The sequence below is a fragment of the Stegodyphus dumicola genome, chromosome 1 (genome assembly GCF_044657685.1).
Source record: "Stegodyphus dumicola isolate Sdum_Otavi_A_Nest chromosome 1, ASM4465768v1".
In the NCBI taxonomy this organism is placed as follows: Eukaryota; Metazoa; Arthropoda; class Arachnida; order Araneae; family Eresidae; genus Stegodyphus; species Stegodyphus dumicola.
The window spans coordinates 40705785-40730252 of record NC_140768.1 but is presented as its reverse complement, the minus strand read 5'-3'; the positions used below and the strand labels follow the sequence as shown (position 1 = coordinate 40730252).

The 24468-nt window shown below is 31.7% G+C and overlaps 1 protein-coding gene across 2 annotated transcripts in view; it reads right to left on the bottom strand.

The window, feature by feature from the left end:
• Positions 1-22390, bottom strand: part of Tgs1 (Trimethylguanosine synthase 1) — a 64170-nt gene extending 41780 nt beyond the window's left edge. Inside the window, exons 1-5 of one of the 2 annotated variants that reach the window (XM_035355052.2) lie at positions 22225-22390; positions 21967-22056; positions 17884-18058; positions 11141-12336; positions 6099-6188 (exon numbers count right to left, since the gene is read on the bottom strand). In XM_035355052.2, the coding sequence (XP_035210943.1) occupies positions 6099-6188; positions 11141-12336; positions 17884-18058; positions 21967-22055 (1550 nt within the window). In that variant the 5' untranslated portion in view covers position 22056; positions 22225-22390. The remainder of the gene's footprint in view (positions 1-6098; positions 6189-11140; positions 12337-17883; positions 18059-21966; positions 22057-22224) is intronic. The other variant, XM_035355053.1, reaches the window with a different exon arrangement.
• Positions 22391-24468: the final 2078 nt, after the last annotated feature.

Below are 24468 nucleotides of genomic sequence, written 5' to 3'. Positions count from 1 at the left end.
TGGCTGGAAATAAACTAGTAACTTTAGTATTTCAAAAATTTGCATTTTACCTATTATGGATAATGATATTTCCACTGTTGGTTAATTTATTTTGTTCTCATTGAATTATTAATTAGTATATTTGTTGTAAATTGTGTCATTGTAAGTTTATATTCATACTTTGTTTCTTTAATTTTGAAATAATGTAATATTTCAACATTGGGTGGGATGTTCCGTACTTGTAACTTTATCGTTTGGCTGATGGAGCACTTTCCCATTGCATGTTTGTTAGTATGCATTTATCATATTAATCTATTAAATGTAAAATCTGGCAACTGGAAATAATGTATAGTTTCTGAGAATCAGCAACTGATATATTCCACTATATGAAGAATGCTTACTCGCAAAATGTACTCGCTGCACTAACTGTTTCTATTCGCTTTAAAAGAATAAATAAATAAACAATATTAATAAACGCATCTTATTTCTTACTATGCTAAACTATGCATGCTATCTAAGAACAGGGGTTTTGTCACTGCTTGTTGACTAGGGTTCTCACATTATCCTAGTTATTACCCAAACTTTTGTTCTACTCAGTAATTTTGGTTTGCTAGCTGACAACTAAAATTTCTGTTTTTCCAGTTAATGTTAAAAGAAGTTATTTACTAATTAATTCAACATATTTTAATTACTTGAAATAAAAATCAGTTTAAAATTCCATAATTAGCTGTCAGTGTGTTTGAATTACAAAGTCTAACTAAAAATCTAAATTAAAGTCAATTCTACTACAATAGTTCACCATCTGGACTATACGGATCCTATTTTGGGATATAGCTGCAGCGATTATTTATAGCCAATCTCATTAGCATCAGGAAGGTTTGAAACAATGATAGGTTAGGTTAGGTTATTTAATTATGGCAAAGCCTCGAGGGCTATCTGCCTAAGGGGAAGGATGTCTTCCTGGAGGACTTTCTAAGGGAAACTGGCTCATATACACGTTACACATGGGGAAAACCATGAAAGCACCTATGCAGCCAGCCCGTTCATGAGATTCAAATCTCTGACCGAACTACTAGTGTTCAGCGACTTTACCACTTGGTCGCTGGTGGGCTTAAAACAATGAAAAAGTACGACTATACAGAAAGATTCCATAGCCTTCAACATGACAACAGTGTCAGAATCCACAACAAAAAGTTGTGGCTTATCATTTATCAGTGCATCTGAATCTCTTTTCACCATTTCATGGTGTTTGTAGAGGTAGAGGCATTAATTTCAGTTTCCAGATTCATGAATCATCACAGACTGAAATCACTTTAGTAATAAATCTTATTTTAGCATGGCTGCAAATTACAGTTGCATTCAGGTATGGAAACAATCATAACATCAGGTTCAAACTAACTATTTTTCAGTGGCATACAATGATTATTCTGCCCTGAAATGTTATTTTCTACAACAGCAAATCACCCATTACTATTATTCATACCATCATACAAATGGCATCTTGCAAGTAATGATGTCACCTTTCATATCATAATTGTAGGATGACATTTTTCGAAGGGATAATTGCATGACCCCATATGATATCTACTTCTCTGCAAACTCTTCTTTGGCCATCAACATCACCAGATTTCTTGCTAGTTGAGCACATCAGCACATACAAGACATGCTGAACCATTACAGAATATCTAATTACACAGCAATTGTAAAATGATGATTAACATTTTTGAGAGGATATCAAGAATTTGTCTCTCTCCCTACTAAGCTATCTAGTGACATACATCACAGCTAGAGCAGGCTTTATAACATATTGATCAATATCAAGTACATTGCTAAATAATAAAACTGTCCAAAGAAGTTATTTGTTTAATAAATTTTCATACTTGCACTTGATTAAACACCGATAGATGCTTTCTGAATTTGATAATTTTTGCAAAAGAGTTCGTTAAAATTGCATTTTTATAACAGCATAAAAAGTGTTACATAAAAACATTTAAAAATAAAAGATTTAAATTAAAAATACAGTACAATAAGAGCATGACTATCGGGAAAGCTAACAAAATGCTGATTTCTGGAAACATGAAAATTCCAGACAGTTGAACATATAAAAAGTGGAAATCACATTAGAAAGCCAAATAAATGGAGAAAAGTTTTCACTCTGAAATTATAAAAAACTATCCTATTATATGTATTACCACTTGAACATAAAACATCTACATTTAAAATTGGGAGGGGGTTGTAATTCATTCAGACATATAACATTCAACACATTTCATAGGCCTTAAACATAAAAGTAAAACATGAGATTCAGTTCTGAAACATGAGAAAGATGGAATTTTGCCAGTCATTCTGGCAGAAGTTTAAATGAACATAACATATTCTTAATTTAGTTACACAATAAATAGATACAAATTACAGATATAACATATAAATAAATTTAAATCATGTAAATTAGAAGATATTCCACCAAATGCTAGCTCAAACATTAATCCAGAGGTCCCCAATCTTTGTGTGCCTAAAAGCACATTCTATAATATTTGTTGGACAGCAGGCACCATGTACTTATTTAGAGTTAATTCATAGGAGTGAACAGAGTTAATAATATATGCACATAAAAAAAAAAAAAAAGAGAGAGAGAGAGAGATTAGTCGAATTTCACTTTGTGCTGGACGGAATTTCTATTTCATTAAAAATGAGAAAACTTTCAGATAGAATTTTATTGAAAACATTTTTATTGTGATTGCACTGCGGCGGGCACACGTTAAACGATTGGCGGGCGCAGGGTTGGGAACCCCTGTAATCAGTTTTTTTTCAAATTGGGAGGACAAAATGCAACTTATATTATTCTTCACAAAAATTAAACTAGCTTATCAAGAACTAACCGAATTTAGATTAACCCTCTGTGTGGCATGACCAGCTTTATCCAGTCAATGAGATTTTTTATCACTTAATACATATTAGAGTATAACTTAAAATATTTTGCTTTCTTACTTTCTTTAATAATATAAATGGGTATTATTCCGTTTTGAGGACCGCGAAAAATCGCCAAACCATTGTTGATGCCAGTGCTGAAAAAAATAATCGTGGCAACCCTAACGCAAGAAAGGAAGTATAATAGTAAATAACTATTTAAAGATTATTGTTTTAATTTATATGAAAGGTTAATTTCATATAACCAAAGTAGCACCATACTTTTTATTATTATAATTTATATAAAAAAAGGCTAAACATAACTGAATGGAAGCATAAGAGTAAATAACTATTTCAGATCATTATTATAATTTATATAAAAAACAGCTAAACATAACTGAATGGATTTTGCATCGCTATTTAGCTACCGAGTTATCGCTAAAGCAATTTCATCTCATTAGTTGTTCAAACATAATTTTCTATAATGAATGATGCCTTTTCTTTGAAAAAATTCTATTGCAGACTTTTCGTCATGGGCAAATCTCAAACCTATAGGATGATTTAAAATCAAATAAAGGATTTAAAAATTAAACTAGTATTTCAATGGCATCTCTAAACTTACGCAATTTGAAATCAGTGCGTAAGCTAGATTTGGCACGCTGTTAAATGGGTGCATTTGCAAGATTTAGCGCTTTTGCGCATACATTTTCGCAGCAATTTTTTACGGTCCTCAAAACAGAATAGTACCTGTAAATGTGATCTTAATGAATGTAAATTTATGAAAATAGATGCAGAAATAAGTAATTATATAAATTTAGCGAATAAATGCTGCATAAATACAGGTCATCAGAACAAATCCAAAAACCTATGCCACTCAGAGGGTTAAACCAAAAAATGAACTTCTTATGATTGTGTTATGACATTATGCTTATCTATTATTGGTTATTATATTAAATTATACTGCTTGGCAGCAACATATATGTATATACACTGGTGAAATAAATTAAGAGAATTTTCATATTTGGTCTACGATCTCCAGAATTACTGGACAGATTTTTAAAAAATTTGGTGTGAACATAGGTTGATAGAATACACACAAAATAAACATTCAACTGTTATAATAGACACATATGTTCATGTGTAACACTCATGGGAGTCTGAAGGTCTGAAACAGCAGTTGCAGAAGACATAAAAGAAATGGGTCAATAGGGGGTATGGTCCCTTCTTACAGCCATACAGGCCTCACAGTATGATGTCATACTGGAAATAGTACTGGACATAAGTTTATCAGTGCCTGTGGCAATTGGTCTCACTCATTCAGCAACACCATTTTCAGTTCCTGGATTGTTCTGGGGGGTTGCGAGTTGCAATTGTGCTCCCCACAGCATCCCTGACATGCTGTATAGGGTTGAGGTCTGGAGACCTGGCTGGCCAATCCATCCGGCGAATATCCTCACTTTTGAGAAATTCGTCAATCAGAAGAGCTCTATGTGGCCTCACATTATCGTCCTGTAAGATGAACTCGGGGCCCACTGCACCCCGGTAAAGGCAAACATAGGGCTCCAAGACCTCATCCCTATACCACACATCAGTCACAGAGTCTCTGTCAAAAACGTGGAGAGGTGTGCAGCCATCCAACATGAATGCCTGCCCAGACCATTACACTGCCACTACCATAATTGTTGACTTTGCGGATATTGGAGGGTAGTTAGCGGGTCCTGGGTCTCTCCATATAAAGTATGGCGAGAATCGTGTTTAAGCTAAAACGGGACTTGTCGGTGAACAGAATGTTCGCCCATAGCTTTGTATTCCAATCACTATGCTGCCCGCACCATGCTAATTGGACTCTCCTGTTTGTAGACTTGAGCGGAACGCAAACAGCCGGTCTTCTGGCAAACAACCCTCTCTTATTCAATCTTTTGGAAATAGTCACCCTTGTTACACGGGTCCCTGTCACTGCATACAGGTCCCAAGAGAGCTGAGAAGCTGTAGCCCATTATGCCTCGCTAAAATGGACAAAAAGCGATCTTCTCTGGCCGTCGTGGATCTTGGTCAACCTTGCCCAGGCTTTCTCTCGATGGATCCAGTATCCTGGAACTGTTTCCATAGGTTACATATGGCACTGGGTGTTAAATTAAACTTTCTACATATCTGGACTTGTGATTGGCCTGCCTCTAGCCTCACCACTATTCGCCACCTCATTCCATCATCTAAACGTTGGTGGTTATTCCTTTTTACTGTTCTAATGTGAATTTAGCCGATTGCTGCAAGATAATACCAAGAAAATTGCCAAGGTGTGCTAGCAAACGCAACTCACCTTACCCTCCCCGTGCTTATAAAGCCTGTTTTTCTGCTGGCTCCGCCTATACACACACGTACGCTTACATATTTGCTGTACAAGATTTGCATTTTTATCTAGAAGCAGTGGTTTTTCCTTCAGTTCAGATCTTTTCATGCAATTCGATAAAATATGCAAATTCACTAAATTTACTTCACCAGTGTACTCATAAGAAGCTAAATAATGCCATTACAAATCTCTCTCATTTACTAAATTTTTGGGGCAAATTTTTTTATTTTTCTAAAATTCTAAAATATTCTGATTATTTGAGCTTTTTGATTAGTCATGCTTATACCAAATAGTCATGCTTTTACTGTATTATTATTATTAATGAAATAGATTTTTTTAAAAATAAGTGAAATCGGATTAGATTTAAAAAGTTAGGTATTTCATAATTATCCGCATAATCCATCAAAAAGTTGCAAACTCATTGGTGACTTAGGAGAACATTTGTGGATTAGTTTTTGGCCTAATTTATGCTAATGCACAAATGGCAAGAGCTGTTTTCAAATAGGCAGTGCATTAAATGAGCAATAAAATAAAATAAAATAAAAAACTTAAAAAAACCATGGAACATGGATCATAAAACACTTATCTTTTTCTAAAAAAAAACCCTCTTTTTTCGGAGGGTACTGTTGTTCTCATCACATACACAGTAATCTGTTTTTGCTTAAAAAAATCAGAGAATTGCACAAATCTGATACTGTGCAATAAGAAAAATGAACACATACTATGCACATGACTGTGCTGCCATAGAATTATTCTGACAACATATTGTTTAACCTCATGAAATACTTTTGCATGACTTTTCAGCGGGGGTGCGGATAATCAGAAAGTCCAACAGTTATTAAAATACCAAATGACTGAAAGTTACCTTAATGATTCATTTGGTCTTATAACTAATCCCAAGTCCTTCAAATAATCTATAGGTTCATTTGTACTTTCATCACTCTCACTTTCACATCTAAAATAATAAAGAAATATTTTCTAAATGTAGAACTCTTTCACCATAAGCAAGTATCTCAAATGAAAAATCAGGTAAGCAGCACATGCATTGCTTACCTGATTTTTTTATCTTAATTATATTGGTAATTATCTTACTGCATAAAAAAAATTAACAGGTTATAGAATAAAGGTTATTTGTTATTCCTTCATTCTTCAACAAACATTTAAAGGCAAAAGCAGAAGCATTTGCAGGACGATAATCCCCCAAGGAAAGTTGCCCCCGCAGTTCTTTTTGTTATGGTTATCGTTTACATTCTCTAGTGATATTCTTTTAGATTTTTTTTTAGGGGGGGTTACTATTTCTTAGAGAATTGCATAAAATTTTTTTATAAATGTCATCAATTTTTATATTGCATACTTTAATATAAGTCAAAAATTGAAAAGAAATCATTAACACAGTTTTCTATAGTCTGTTATATTTTTTCACATAGCAGGTTTTATTTTTAACTAGCGGGCAAGCCCACCAGATGAGTGGGCTGTGGTCAAAGCAAAATTTTTAAGTTCTATATACACCTGAAAAGAAAATGTATAAAAACATTTCAATATGAATGAAATTAGTTCATTCTTTCCAAGCAACAACCAATTTGTAAATAATTTTTTCCCTGCCAACTAGAAAACAAACACTTTTGACATATGTGTACGATATCATGATTTAAATTTAATGTAATATAACAGCTTTTTCTCAATATGATTAAAAGAATTAACATGGCAATAACATATCATATTAATCATCCTAACCTGAAGCAAAAAGGTTACTAATGGCAGATATTTATTTAAAATGACGACATTGACGAAAAATTGTTGGCGTATGATGTCACATTCTTTCTAACTAAGACATTTTTTATTAACAAACTCTATGATTTGAAAGGGAGCAGTGGCAACACTTTTCGAAATAAAGATTTTTATTTCCATAACGAAACTGTTGCCACTCAGAAAAATTAGTGTGAAAATTAGAGTTTTCAGAGTTTTTAATATCTCAGATGATTAAAGACATAAGAATATGAGAATGGTCGAACTAGCTTTCTACGAATTTTTGGAATCCACGAGTACCTCTCTTAAGACTCAACTCCTGCCGTTCTGGAGAAGATGATAGCCACAAACAAACAGACACGCACAAATTTTAATAGTATAGATGACAGAAAAATTAAAAGAAAGAATAATACAGGAAAATTTAAAAGTAGAAATAATATTTAGTAATATTTAGAGAAGAAAAACATAAGATACCAGGCAATAACAATCAAGAAGCGAGTCATTTTTACTTCCCCAAACACACCCTGCTTTCTGCATTTGAGCATGAAGATAATTATATAATGCTTTAAGCAAAATTAAATATAAATTCTTTACAATTAACTTGACGATTATATAATTTAGAAGGACAATGCATAGCAGTTACGAAAAAAGCCCATTCCAAAATATTAGGAAAAAAATTGTTTAATCCATAACCATCCAAAAGTATATCAAGGAGAAAATATACTCAAAATACATATTTTGCACAAAGGTCTCTTGAGTGGTTGTCATTAGGGAGTGCAGGGAGATCCTCAAACTGCATCCTAAGGTGTTCTCCTCAAAACTGACAGCTGCATATAGGACAATTAATGCCATAGTACCAAATTAACTATTTTAGAAAATTATTTTAAAGCCAGTAAGTAGTAGGACACCAATTTTTAATAATAAAGAAAACTGCAACATTTTTCACAGAATCAGTTTGTCTTAAATGGCATACAAGATGTATCTAATAAGTAACTGGATTGAGTATTTTCTGCAGTGTGGCTCACTGTGTGTGATTTCGATATAGCAAATTGAATATGCAATTAGCAATTTTTTTTTTTTTTTTTTTTTTTTTTTTGCGTGTAGTATTTTGTTTAGCAATAAGCTTTGTCTAAAGTGGTATATACAATACAAAGTCTGAAATCCGGATGTCCATTATCCAGAATAATCTAAAATCCGGACCTCAAAGACACAAACATTTTTTTTATTAATGCTTTACACATGCGCATTTGATTTTTCTTTCCATAATAAAACATGTGGAGATTTTCACTTAAAAATTCAGATTTTTAATTTTAGTTAGGCACTAAATAAAATACCTCGTTATGGAAAAACAATAATGTAAGCATAAATTTGTGAGATTAATAATTTAGCTCCATAGCTGAGTATCTACTTGGCATACATCTCAAACCGAAACATTCACCTATTTTAAATCCCTGACGCCGACCTGGCGAGTCATTATTTATTATACTTTGCTTGCATCAACGCATGTTTATCAATACATGACAGCTTCAGTAATAACTCATGCTGTACTAACTTTTTTTATAACTTTAAACTAAACTTTTTTTATATTAGTAATTGAATCACAAGAGTATGGCAACCTTTTATGCTAACATTATGCTTGGCAATGATTATAGATTTTTAAATGTTTTAAGAAATGTTGACGAGGAAAAATTCAACAAAAATTTCTTTTCGTATGCTAAAAATGGATTTTGTTAATGAAATGCATAGGCCTAAAGATCACATTTAGTGCTACTTTAATTAAGAATAACTGATATATTATTCACCTTAAACCCAGAAGCGGCAGCAGAATATGTCGGCACCGGATGGCAGAATTTAGAAAAGACAAAATTTTTGGAATTTGGGGAAGCACCGAGTGGCAAATTTAAGGGATGAGAAGTTTTTATGATTTAGGGAAAGCACTGGGATCCAAAGTTTAGACACGGTGAAAATTTAGAACTTAGGAAAGCATTTTGTAGCAGAATTTAGGACCCGTAGAGACTGCACCATGCGGTATTTAGCGCGGGCCCTAGATAAAGCATTAAGTATATTATATGTGTGAGTTTATTTATTCAGGACTCGAATCAGTTTGAAGCATGTGCAAGAAAAACATAGGTACAGTAAATAACTAAACTAATACAATTCAGGTTTAATTCAGTACGCAATAGGAGCAAGACAAAATTTAGCGAAATAACTTGACTTTTGTCGCCAATCTTGTGATACACAACCAATAATGTATAATGGATGCTATTAAGCTAGGCTAAAATTATCTTTACTGATTCTAAGGCATTTTAATTAATGTAGCAGACTGTGCTGCTAATTTGATCCACCTTATTATGTTTTGAAGACTGTTATTATTATGGCAAAAATAAAAACTAAGTTAACTTTTTATAAAACTTTAAGTAAACTTTTTATAAAAATAAAGTATAACAATAAAAATAAATATAAAAATAAAAATAAAGTATAATAATAATTATACTTTATTTTTATTTATTATAATATTATTATTATATTATTATATTTTATTAATAAATATTTTAAATATAAAAATAAAGTATAATAATAAGTATTTTATAAAAATAAAGTATAAATAAAGTATTATTATAAAAATAAAGTATAAATAAGTAAACTTTTTATAAAAATAAAAACTAAGCTTGAACTTTCGATTATGTCAAAAAGAGTTTCCAATTCTGGAGTTGCCAAAGGATCTACAAAGCAGTCGATGCCCATTAAACAAAAAGTGGAATTGCTGCAAAAAATGGATAAAGGCATATTTGTCTCAAAATTATGCGAGGAGTATGACATTGGAAAGTCCACTGTATACGACACAAGAAAAAAGAAAGAACTTTTTGAATTTTTTGTGGAAGCATCTTAAACAACTTATATTGAAAGAAATGTTTAATAAATTTAAAAAATAAGTATTACGCTTTCTTTGTAAATGTTGATACCCTTTAGATCATAATTGTTCTTTATTTCATAAATTACGATTTCATATTTTTAATTGTTTAATTCCTGCATGCCATCTTACCAGATTTATATCGATGATCTATTATCTGGAAAAACCTAAAATCTGGAATTGCCAAAGTCCCGACTAGTTCAGATTTCGGACTTTGTACTGAATTTTGGTCTCTGTTTGGAATAATTATAAATATTCTTTTGTAAGAACCATAAATGTCAAATTCTGCACAAAAATTGGTAAATCTGCTACAGAAACATATCAGTTTTGTTGAAAAAAAAACATATATTCATATACAACTATCATTTTATGAAAGTTTTTTATAGATAAGTAATGATTTTTTAGTATTTTTTCAGCTTATAAAATGAGTGTGTGTGGAGGGGGAGGAAATTGCTCAGCTTTTGATGCCGAAATAACTAGCCAAGAATAGATACTTCTTTACAGTAAGTCTTCACTTAGTACACTGTATTAATGATTAAAAATAATACAACAGCATATAATAAATTATGAGAAATAGAAAAAATATTCCTTGTTGGAGTTTAGAAATTAGTAAAATTTTGCACACACACTAAATTTCAGAAGGCCAGAATTAATAAAGTCTTGCTTATAAAGGTAACACTTAAGCATCTATGAAATAAAAGAATTTTATATTACATAAATAAAAGCATTTTGTATTATTTTGTTTGCAATTTATTTCTGAAATAACACTTTGCTAAACCTTCTTTCCAAAATCTTCACATATACTAATTTTTAAGAATTATTCAGCAAAAATACCAGATGTTCAGAAGTTGTTTCAACTTCTGAAAAACCATTGTGTTATTTTAGAAAAGAAAAACATTGTGTTTAGCATAAAAAAAGCACACAGACATAAAATGCAGCAATTTAAATAAGCAGTTGGTTAGAAAAGGTATTTTGGTACTGTTCTGTTATCAGGACTGGATCCAGAAATGTATAGATGTACACGTTAAATGTATGCATGTATAGACGTACATGTTCAATGTATGCATGTATTGATGTACACATTCAATGTATGCATGTATTGATGTATACGTTCAATGTATGCATGTATATATGTAAGCATGAACGCAACTGAGTGTATACATGCATAGATATGCACATACATACATACACACATGCAAATACATTTATGAATTTGGTCCTGAACAGAACAGCACCATTACTTTACTTACTTTCTCTTGATTTTTGTCGGAATTTCTAAAGGCCCATCATCACTATCATCTGCAGTTCTTGTGATTTCAAGTGATTCACCTGAAATGCTTCCTGTAAATATAGGCTTATCTGATATAAGATTACTTTCAGGTGGAATTAAATCTTTTTCGTGCAAATCCATGCTTTGGTTTGTTTCACAATCAGAATTAGGTAAATCTAATACAATGTTATTAATATCATTTGCAACATCTTGATTTAAAGGTAATTCATAACAGTCATCATAGTATTGTTCACAGTCACGTGGAATACAAAAATCACAATTCTGTTTCCCACAAAAGTCACATTTATTAATGTAGTACTTCTCATCACATACATTACACATCTCGGAATTACAGTTCTCTTCGACAGCATGAAAGTCTTCAGTTATGCCATCAATATAATTTTTGTTCAAATACTCATCTTTAAATAGTTTATAATGATAATCATGTTGTTCCTGATTATGCTTATCCCATAACTCAGCCCACATTGCTTCTGAAATAGAGTCGGCATCTTTGACATCTTCTAATGGCTTTGTTATTTTAAACATGTTGTCATATTCTTTTCCATTACTGTTGCCATATTCTTTTTCTTCCATATAAGGATTCATTAATTTAAGTGAGTTTATTACTTCTAAAAATTCAGAGTCATTATTCATAATTGAATTACAAAATTCATTACTTATTCCATTTGAATCAGAGTTTTTAGTGTCATCTCTGTGTTCACTGCCATTTAAAGTGTCTCCAGAACTATTTTTATTTTCACTAACATCAGTTTTAATATTAGCCTGCACAGAATCTATATCCTCTTTCACCAAACTACTTCTAAGACTACAGTGCTCATCATTAACATTTTCAGAAGTTTCAACAATGTTATCATTGAATGTCATTGCTTGAAACTGATCACTCATGTTATTGAGATTAAAAGGAATGCTAGCATTCTTAAAATAATCTGGATTCAAATAATCTTTATACTTTTGAATCCAGCTATTTAAAACTATTGTTTCACCATGCAGAGCCCAATACTTTTCCCACTCAGCGTCAATATTGTCAGATGAAATATCACGTGCAGGAATCATGCAATCCATATCGCTATTTTTTAAACTATTTTCAATATTACTGTCTGAGGTATAAATATCTGAAGAATCTCTCTGTTTCTCTTTCTTTTGCTTTTTTCTTCCCTAAACAAACAAAAAATTTAAATAATCATGGATTAAAGTTTACATAATATAAAATACATACTGCAATAAGCAATGGAATTTTATAAACTCACAAAACAAGTTTGATGACACACAGAAACTCAAAAATCATTTTTGCTACCTTAATGTCATAGTACCGTATTTGACAGCATATAAGACGCACTTTTTTTCCTAAATTTGGTCTCAAAAAAGTTACCTGCATCTTATACGTGAAGGACACAGTCTTATACGTGAAGGTAATTGCATTCAATAATTGTTTATTTGGCTTTTACGAAACATGAGAACTAAAAGAAACCACGCTATTGAAACTTTTTTTCTTTGTGTGTGGCCGTCTAAATAAGGGTGCGTCTTATATGCCGTCAAATACGGTAATTTATTTCCCTTCCAAAGGCAAGTTCACATCTCTCCAAAGGACTCAAAAATATTGTTCATTTTACTGTCCTTGGAGCCAGTAATCATAAGCGGAAAATGGGGGTTATTTGTTTATGCCTATACTTGCTTACAAAACAGATGCTAACATCATAAATGCAGAGTTAGCAATTTGCAAGGTGCATTCTAATGAAATAATACCTAATAATGGAAGGAGGAAGAAACTGGGTTTTAGAATTAATAGCTTGTCAAGAAGAATTAGGAATACAGTCAAAAGTTGTTAATTCGGACACCCATAATCCAGAATGATCTATAATCCGGACCTCAAAGCTAAAATCTTTCTGCGCATGCGCATAGGCGTTTACGCGTGCGCGCAAGACCTTTACGGCTGCGCATATGCGTGTGCGCAAGTGCAGAATACGTTTTCGCGTGTGCGTTTAATGCATAACGGACGGTATAAACTAAAATTATCTAATTATCTATTTCAGTTAATGTTGGTGATTGCGTTGTTCCTTAATCTTCGAATTGGATCCGGCTTATTATTTTTTGCAGACTGTAAGAGCAATTTTATAAAAGTAAGCTTGAACTTTCGATTATGTCAAATAGAATTTCCGATGCTGGAGCTCCCAAAGGATTTACAAAACAAAAACGAACGATGTCCATCAAACAAAAAGTGGAATTGCTACAAAAAATGGATAATGGCATATCCTTTGTTTATCTAACCGTTCCGAAATCTGTTTATAAATTTCACGCTGCTCTGCGCGGTGGGGGGATGTCGCGGCACGGCACGCAATGAACTGGAAGTTGATCTGTCAGCACTATTGTTATCTTCAGGGCAGATGTTTTTATTTTATTTGGCTTATAATTCCTTAATAAATGTAGTATTTCATCTCGATGTACTCCGTCTCTGATATGATTTAAATCAAATTCCTCGTCATTATAAATATCACGAATACAAATCAAATAGTTTTCTGGTTGCAATTTTCTAATTTCGACTATGCGTAATGTATGCTTTACGCATGCGCGCGTTGAAAGAAATGTTTAATAAAGTAAACAAATAAATATTAAGCTTCTTTTTTTGTAAATTTTGATACCCTTTAGACCATAATTGCACATTATTTTATAAATTACAGTTTCATATTTTTAATTTTATAATTTCTGCATGCCATCTCACCAGATTTAAAACTGATGATCTATAATCCGGAATCGCCGAAGTCCCGACGAGTCCGGATTAAAGACTTTTGACTGTATTAGTTAAATTCTAAAGTATTCAACTATGTTCAGAAACCTTTCTTTTTTTGGAAAACTATTTAAATGAGCAATATTTTGAAAATTTTGATAAAAAAAAAGGTAAAAGAATCTTTATAAATGTTTAACTTGATTGTTTCAATAGAATTTAGATTTTTGAACTAAAAATTTATAAAATTGGGGCATTTTCTAAATACTGATATTTTCCCACTTTTATCTATTTTATTTTATTCTTAAAAGAAGCATTTACTAATACATCTAAGTGTGAAAATGGTTAAATTTTTATCACATTTCCTGTCATCAGAGATATATTACACAGCTCCTTTTTTATGTTTTTTAATGTAATAGTCGTAACTCTTATAAATTTCTAAGTTTTTTCCATCACTATTTGTTCTTATGATTGATTTTATGAATTCTGTCAGAAATGGTGAACAGGCAGGGAAGTGAAACTTTTGCAAAAGTTACTTCTTTGTATACTATTATTTTATTGTCAACAAACTTTCATTTAACAGTAGAGATGAAATTAATATGCAATGTTAATGCCCTTTTGTTGTATACATATTTGTGTTGAGAACAATAAATACCAAATTAGGGATAATGGTAACTTCTAAAAGTGTTTAACTAACAGAAATTGTTTGTTATTAAAAGTCTAATGGTCGACTTTAAGAAGTTAACTCTAATAGTTGTTAAGTTGTCACCTCTCTAAATGCTTACTATGAAACACAAGATAAAATTCAGAAGTGAAATCTAACACAGAACTTTGATATCCCTTACTTGCGGTAATATAACTAAAAGTGATAATATATAAATATTGCAAATTCTTGTTGACTCACAAATACAGCAACCAGCTGATAAGCGATAATTATGGCCTGAATTACTATCCAATAAACTCTGTACAAAGTTGCAACACTATGAAATGAGATGGAAAAAAACAACTAGTTTCCTAGCACTTATTGAACGCAACTTTGTACAGTCAAAAGTCGTTAATCCGGACTCGTCGGGACTTCGGCGATTCCGGATTATCGATTTTTCCGGATTATAGATCATCAGTTTAAATATGGTAAGATGGCATGCAGAAATCACAAAATTAAAAATATGAAACGTAATTTATGAAATAAAGAACAATTATGATCTAAAGGGTATCAAAATTTACAAAAAGAAAAAGCTTAATATTTATTTGTTTACTTTATTAAAAATTTCCTTCAATGTAAGTTGCTTTGTTTCATGTGATAATACTTTCTCTTTAATTCTATTAAACAGACATAATTTCTTCTTTATTTACAAAGTTCCGCTGTTCAAGTCCTATAATTGCTGTGTTGAGAATACCGACTAATTTGTCAATCGAAATGTTTTCGTTTTCAATAACCTCTGGGTCACTTTCTTCACTATCGGAAGCGAATTATAATGACGATGAACTTGATTTAAATCATATCAAAGACAGAATGAAATACTACACTTAGTATGGAATTATAAACCAAATAAAAAACATCTGCCCTGAAGATAAGGATAGTGCTGACAGATCAACTTCCAATCCGCTGCGTGAAATTGATAAACAGATTTCGGATCTCAAAACATACTTTCGCTTTGTAGATACAAATTACATATTAGTAAATATATATCGGAAATTCTATTTGACATAATCTTTATAATCTATCATAATCTAATAATGACGTTTCTGCCCCCCCCCCCTCTGCCGCAGAGCAGCGTGAAACTGATAAACAGATTTCGGATTTCAAAACATACTTTCGCTTTGTAGTAAATATATATCGGAAATTCTATTTGACATAATCGAAAGTTCAAGCTTACTTTTATAAAATTGCTCTAACAGTCTGCAAAAAATAATAAGCCGGATCCAATTCGAAGATTAAGGAACAACGCAATCGGCAACATTAACTGAATTAGATAACTTTAGCTTAGCGTATAACTCCGTTACAATTTAATTGCGCATGCGCACAAACATATTCGCAGCCGTAAGGGTCTTACGCGCTCTCGTAAATGCCTGTGCGCATGCGTGAACGCGACGCATGCGCAGAAAGTTTGTAGCTTTGAGGTCCGGATTATAGATCATTCCGGATTATGGGTGTCCGAATTAACGACTTTTGACTGTATCTCTATTTCAATTCTCACTGTAGACCATTTTTACTTTAGAAGAAATTCTCCAAATTACACATTCAATAGTGATTTAAGCCAAGTAAGATTAAATTTAGACTTTCTGCGTCATAAATATTCTAAAAGAGGGGAAAAGCAGCACCAAGGTCTGGTAGCAACAAGAGGAGAAAACAGTCTCTGATGCAAAATGGCATGAATTCTTCATTTATAGGAGTGATTACATAACATGCTCGAAAATACTGGTCTAGGGGGAAGATCCTGAAATTGCGGAAAGTTAATTAGAGGTTGTCTGTTCGAGTAGAGCAAAGCCATCATATTTCTTATCTTTTGCATATATATACATATGTTTATATACTTTTGGCGCTGCCGATTGCAACCAAAATACGAGGTGCACATCTACACATTATAGCGGTCCTATATACAAAATTTCAACGCTCTGAGGCTACTCGTTTTTAAGTTATGTGATATACATACGTACGTACGCACAGATGCCTCGAAAAATTCTCTTAAAAATTCATTTTAAATCATTTTTTTTTTTTTTTTTTTTTAAGGGAAAAAGAGTCCTTTATTTTGTCCTTATGTACAGATGTCATGCAAAAACATCATTAAATTGCATTCGATAGTGGTGAAAATGGATATTTTCGTTGAAATATGATGCCTGAAACTTTTCACGATTACAATACTTCCTTTTTATTTCGTACAAAGAAATAAAAGAGGATGCAGACTTATTTGTAGTCCCGGTAATTTTATGCAAAAATTACATTCATTTTTGTATTTAATATAAAAAATTTTAAAATCAATTTGAACTATACAATTACAAATCCTAGTTCTTTTCTGTTAAAAAGCCATCGCTTAACACCAAACATTGCAAACCACAAACATGTTGATGCAAGATTTAACTTATGGCAGCAACCATAACAATACATGGGCTTCTCGAAAGGAATAACTTTTTAACATTATCATGAATATAATGTTTAATGTATGCAATGCCAAACTGTGCAATTCTCTGATTTTCTTTGAAGCAAAAATAGGCTAATCTTTGGAATATGGTAACAGGTAGTTTGGCGACAATTTGGTAAGGCGATAAAGGTTACTAGCTAGGACTTTAGCAGTGTACATGGATAAAGTCAAAAGTGTGCGCAATGCCATTTTTGTGCAATTCTGGGGTGTTTTTTTAAGTGAAAATAGGTCGACGTGTACATGGATGATACCGTGTATTTGCAATTCTTAAAAACGCAACAAGCAGTGGGCGATTCTGCACTTTGTCCCAACTTCGCACCTAATCTTCATCATGATTAAGCACTTTTGTTCCATAAAAGTTCTAGCATAAGCATAATTCGGCTAGCAGATTGTTGGAAAAAAATGTTGAGTTAAAAAAAAAAAAAAAAAAAGCATGCCTTTACTTTGTGAAAAGAAAATGGCGTCCAAACAAAAACTAGCAGATTGCTGTAGCAGGGTTGGTCGCCAAATTTTCGCCAAGTTCGCATAATCCAAAGATTAACCCAAATATACACCACTGTGTATGTGAGGCAAACAAAGCTTTTGTTCCACGTACACAGTAATGTGTTTTCGCTTACACAACACTATTGCCAATATGATGTAAACAGGCTGCCACATTTGATGAATGGTTCTCCATTAACAAAAAAGCATCCAAATACTTTGCCATTTCTTAAACATAATAAAAAGGATTTAAAAAAATATCCCCAAACACTTTAAACTAAATAATTACTTTTATTAAATTTAAGTCACATATTGTATACTAAGTATGATATTTACTTTCTCAACAGCAGACACTTTACTTACAAAACTTAGAGGTAAGCCCATACTCTTCATAATTTCCATATCATCTTGAAATTCCCCTTCAAATGGCATAATGGGGTCTTCTCCAGAAGTGTATTCTTCTTCAGAATAGTTGTACTCATATTCATTAAAATTCTCATTATATGATTCCTGATTATTGTATCTATACGGATAATCCCTTGAAAGAAAAAATATATATATATATATATATATATATAAAATGAAAACACAATTTTACATACTATATACAAAGTGCAATATTTAACTTCATAAAAAAAATTGCCTTATATTATTAAAAAAATAAAAATATTTTCCAATGAAAAAAATTGTATATATAAAGTTTGCTAAAAACTGATACACAAATGAAGTATCTCACAATTATTCCAGCATCATTTTTATAAGCATTTGCATCATCTTCTGAAACAGCAACATGCACTGAAAATTATCTTAAAATAATGCAGCAACAACTATTTTGTCAAACATGCATTTCTGAACGCATTAAAAAAATTGATTTTTTAATACAATTTTAGGGGTAGAGTAGACTTTAAGGTACCCCTTGTATAACCCTTATCTGTTATTACCAAGGAGGTTAGCATAGAAGGAGGGAGGTTCGCAGTTTCCTCCACTATCGGGGAATGAAACTCCACCGAACAAGCGGCGTCCATGTTTGTAACTTCAAAACATTGCATTACGGCAGTGAAACATGCGTGTTTTTAAGCTGTTCCGTGCATGTATTTTCCACTAAAAATATATAAAATTTATAATGAAATACTTCACTATTGTTAGTTTTTTGTTTTAAAGTTATAAAGATGATATCCTTTGATGATACGTACAGAAAATCATTAAGAAATAGTTCGAAATCTAAATCCATGTGCATAACATTAAAGCCTTTAAAAATAATGTTTCTGCATATTTCAAGAATTTGTTTAGGCTTTATTAGCAACCTGTTGGATTGGATGTACTTTCCAATTTTTCTTTAAGAAGTGATATTTCTGATTTATTCACAATATTGTAATTTATTAAAGAATCATTTAAAATAATTTTAACCTGAAATTAATACCACATAATTATCTAAAAAAATAGTCACAGGTTGCATTTTTTTTAAAATGAAAGTTTTATATAAATTCTTTTCACAACCAACAACCTTATAACAACAAGAAAATAAATATTAATAAAATAAAACAGATTTATGTAAATTCAGTGATTTCAGTTTATGCACATTTCATATTTATGAATCTCAAAGAATTCTGTAATTCAGCCTTGAATTAAGCTGATTTACAGAAATATACCTATACCTAATTAAATTATATAATAATATACCTATATTTTTGGATACATCTTTCCACACGTTCAGTTGTGTAAAGATTGCTATACTGCCTACAAATTTGTAAATTTATGCAAAAAAAAATTTAACAACAGAAAAGATAGTTTATCTTGATCAAATGCACAAATTATATTCCTAACAGTTCACAAAACTTAAATAATAATGAATACATAAAGGAAAGCATTACTTTATTTAACACCTTTACAATTCATAAAAATAGTAACAATTGGTGTCTTTCTTTTCATGAAAATTATCAAACGAATTACCTAAAACATTGAAATTATACAGTTTAAATCCTAGCATACATCATTGTATGTTAAGGAACAAAGATGCCAGCTATAAAGAGAAACATTAAAATGTATTTAACATATTTTGATTATTATTAAGTCCTTTTGTTCACATCTGGAAAGAAAACAACATGACATTGTGATATTTTTTAGCATAGTTATCAAATTACATAAAAAAAAAAGAAAATCAATACTTACGCGTGAAAAGTAATCCCAGGAATCTTTTTCGAAAATCTGTTTGTACATCCATATACAATACAAGCTGACATGCTTCAAAAAGAAAAGAAAAAAAATATTGCAATTACAGACTTGCTTGCACAAGTAACAGGAACATGGCCGCCAAGCTTCACCGTTTGAGTTGAACCTTCCCTCCTTCTCTTCTAACCTCCTTGGTTATTACAAGCAAAGATAAGAAAATTATGGGATATTGTTGGCATTCCTAAGATAACACCTTTAGGCTGATCTTTAGAATATGGTAACTGGTAGTTTGGCGACATTTTGGAGGCGATAAAGGTTACTACCTGGGACTTTGGTAATAATGTGAGCAGTACTCAGTTCCGATTACGCATTATTTTGTGTGAGGGAAATGAGAGATCATGGGATATGTCATGTGATATTAATGGACGAATTACGGTTTTTTAATCGGAAAAGGGGGGAAATCGGGAAAAAATCTGGAAATTTTGTATTTGGCTTTATTCTGTGTTGTGTGAAATAGTGTTCGTTAATTTTTGGATCCCATGGCCCTAACTAAAGTGAATTCAAAATGGGTATTTAGTGGGATTGAAAGGGATAGTAATAAGTGTTTCTTTAAGGTTGTGCGAGATAGAAGTAAAGATGTTTTATTAAGTTATTTATTTTACCTGGTACCTTGCTGTGAACTATAAGTATGATTTTAAAGATCCTGAAACAGGCGCACATACGCTTGCTTTTTATTTAGCGGAGGAAATAAGAAAAGTTTATCGGACACGTAATCAAGATTCTGAAGAAGATTAGGTAAGTTAGTATTTATAATTATTTGAGGTTATTATTTTTATGCATTGTTCTAAATGTAAGGTGGAAGTAAAGTAATTTGGTATTATTGGGAAAATTGTTATTAGCAATGATTTAGTTTAAAGTAATTAGGATTGTAAGCTAATTTTTATTAATTTAATGTATGTGCTTTTTTATATTTTAAGTAGTGTTTTTGAATTTAATTATATTTTAATTAAATGATAGTTATTTTGTGAATTTTATGTTTGTAGGAATTTGGTATATGTTTTAGTTGAAGTAAACGTGCATGGAAATAATTTAAATATTTGACACTAAGTATTTGTAATGTTTGCGGCATGAATTCGTTGGTGACGTTTATAATATAATAGATAATTTAGAGGTAAAAGTTTTGGATATTTTATTTATTTTATACGTAGAAATGTTCATATTTGGAAAGGGTATATACTTTTTCACGATCAGGTAATTTCATATAAGTTCTTTTTACTGGGTTTAAAGATTCAGAAAATTGTCATGTATTTTCGTGAAATTTTTCTAATTTATGAGAAAAAGCAGTGTACATGGATATAGTGAAGAGTGTGCACAATGCCATTTTTGTGTAATTCTGGGATGTTTTTTTAAGTAAAAATAAGTCGACGTGTACATGGTTTATGTGTATGTGTTATTTTGAAAAATGCGTAAGGAGTATGGTATTGTGCACTTTTTCCCAATTTTGCAGTGAATATTTGTCATGATTAAGCAGTTTTGTTAGATAAAATTTCTAGCATAAGTGTAATTCGGCTAGTAGATTGTTGGAAGAAGTGTTCAGTAGATAAAAAGAAAAGAAACATGTCTTTACTTCATGAAGACAAAATGGCGGCAGGGAAAAAAAAATAGAGGGTTGCTGTAGGAGAGTTGGTCGCCAAAAAATCGCCAAGTTACCATAATCTAAAGATCAACCCACCTTTATCTTTGATATTATGGAAGTGCATTGCACATCAATATAATAATAATTTTATTCAAACTGCTAAGCAACACTTCCTGTAGGTGGATTAAAAAAAATTATTGCAACTCTCAAAAATATTAGTATTCTATGTGAATTAGAGAAAACACATATAAGCATAATGTAAACTTAAGTATAAGAATACCAATATTTATTTTTTAAATGAATTTTTACTTCCCGTTGCGTTTAATGTATTGTTTTCTGTGCTAACTTGAATTTAATACAAATTATTTTTCATATATCACGTTTAACCGGTTACTTTTACATCCACATGCTTACTATCTGTAAATTTTTACTACCATATGCTTAATATATTGTTTCAGCTAACTTTAATTTACATACACTAAAAATCACGTTTACAAAATAGAACGTTTACGGCTCGGCTCATCGGCAAGTAAAAATGCAACGGCGCCAACGGGTTCTCTGCGGATGAAAACCCAAATTAACTAATAAAATTAATTTAGGCAAATAAGAAATTCACAGGAAATAAAATTTTAAGCTTTTACCTTAACTGGACACGAGTACATATACACACATTATCAGTATCTTCAAAAACAGCTTCAAGGTGCACGTTAAGGCGGGAATACACATCCATTCTGAAACCATAATTTTTCGAGCATTAAAAATACTTGTTTTTAACAAGATGTAATTTTTATAAGCATTTACATCATCAATATAAACATAAGTGAATTTATACAAAAATATATTTGCGGATTTGCCTTAAACTACACAGAAATGATTAACGTCATGAAAGAAACTTTCACCTGTTACTGAGAATCAAATATCAGAAGCAGCTTCAAGTAAATAACATTATATTTACATACATATTTTAAGAAATATCCGCTGAACTATAACTTAGATGCCGGTTTGTGAACAACAGCAGAAAAAGAGGTTTGCAGATATATGCGACGGCAAACGCTGAGAGTTTACGGAAGTTAGCGGGTCTCACGTGACCGATGGCAACACTAAGAGGTTACCTTAATTTGCGCCAAAATTGAAAAATGAAGCCAAATGTAATTTTTCGAAGTAAGCAATACACGTTTTCGCCATTTTGCTTGCACGTGCTGCTGTGGGGGAAGCAAGGTACGTAGTATTAGCGCTGATATTTTGTGTTTTAATTATCTTATTTTAGTTATGTGTTTGTCTAAGCAATCTGAAAAGATGAAAATACTCATAATCGGGGATTCTATGATTAAATATTTACAAGAATATTTGTCTGCGAATTTACCTGATTACGAAGTTGATTTTCGTTGCTTTCCAGGAGCTAGGATTGAAAAGTTGACACGTGAGATTGCCTTTATGAACAACCATTTTCATTTAGTTTTTGTCCACGTTGGTACCAATAATTCAAATGACGATTCAGATGAAATTCATCGTAAATATGGTTGTCTATATAAGGGAATTGAACGATTAAACCCGAAGGTCATTCTGTTTTCAGGTGTTCTCCCACGATGCCCGGATTTATATCGAGATTGTAACACGTATCACCTACAAGAACTTAATAGGAAGATACTAAACATAAATTCAAGATTTCTCGCAACATACGAAGGTAAAGATGGGTTTTTCTTTTGCAGCTCTTTTGACTATTCTTGGAGTACTTGTTTATCCAGAGACTGTTTACACCTAAATCGGAGAGGTAATCAGCAGCTGGGAAAAATTTTTGTAAAAGATATCAGGATAAGTTTGACTGCTGCAGAGGTAAGTGCACCATTTTGTTCTACATCCCTTAGCAGTTTCCCAGCATTAACCAGTATTCCTTCTGTTCTGAGTACTCATTTGGGTAGTAATCTTGGTGCTTCTGTTTCCAAACCACTCTTTTCAGATGTTGTGAAACGTTCTTTAGTTTCCAATGTTCGGGTTTGTAATTCTAGAGATTTTTTGTGCCATGTTTCTTCTTCTAAACCGCTTTATTCAGATGTTTTAAAGCATGATTGTTTTACTAGCTCTGTTTTGAATACTAATCCCTGTATTCCGAGTTTATCAGATTTTCCACTTCTTGAATATTCACTTGGCACTAGTGTAAATGTTTTGGATCCACCTCCTAAGCCACTTTACTCAGATGTTTTAAAACATGGATTTTCTAGTATTATCATCTCAACCTGCAGGCTCTTCGGATTCCAATTCATCATCATCTCATCTTGGTATCAGTTTCAATTCTTGTACTTCCATGTCAAATTTTCCAGTTTTTAAGGGTTCATTTGTTTGCTCTGATTCAGATTTGCAGAAGGCTACTATATCTGTATCTAAATTTTCTTTTATGTCGTTAGTCACTTCTCAGCCTACTGGCTTTTGAGGCTCTGTTTCATCTACTCAGCTTGTCACCAATTCCAATACTTGCCCATCAGTTGTTGGTTCTTGTGCAAATTTTAATTCTTACCATCCATATTTTCATTTTAACAAGTTTTCTATTCTTAAAAATTATTCAGAATGCTCTAACATTAAGTTTGGGAGTGCAAATGATTCTAATCAGGGTGAAAGTAATGTACAGAAATCTGAAAATGGGTATGTTCAAAAAAACTGCAAAGTTATTACCTCTGTTAACTCAGATATAAAGACTATAATTTGTCCATGTTGTAAGAAAGATTTCTCTTGTAAAGAAACTTTATCAAGACACAAACGTAACAGTAAAATTTTAAATAAGGATAATTTATGTACTACCATAAAGAATGATGAAATAGAAAATAAATATCAAAAAACGTGCGAGGTATGCATGAAGTCATATGCTTCAAGACGGTCATTTTTTAATCATAAAAAAAGGTGTAAATCTGTGTCTTCTGAAATTGATTCAAAATCATATATTTGTGACAACTGTGAAATAGACTGTAAAACCCACAGTAACCTTTTTCATCATAAGAAGTTTTGCTGTTCTAAAAATAATTTAATTATTCGTAAACCGTGTGTTTTTCCTGATTGCAAGGCATCCTTCCAGTTTATTAGTGATCATAATAAACATTTGGCTGAATTTCACAATTCTGAGATGGATGTGAAGGAGCTTACATTTTCATCAA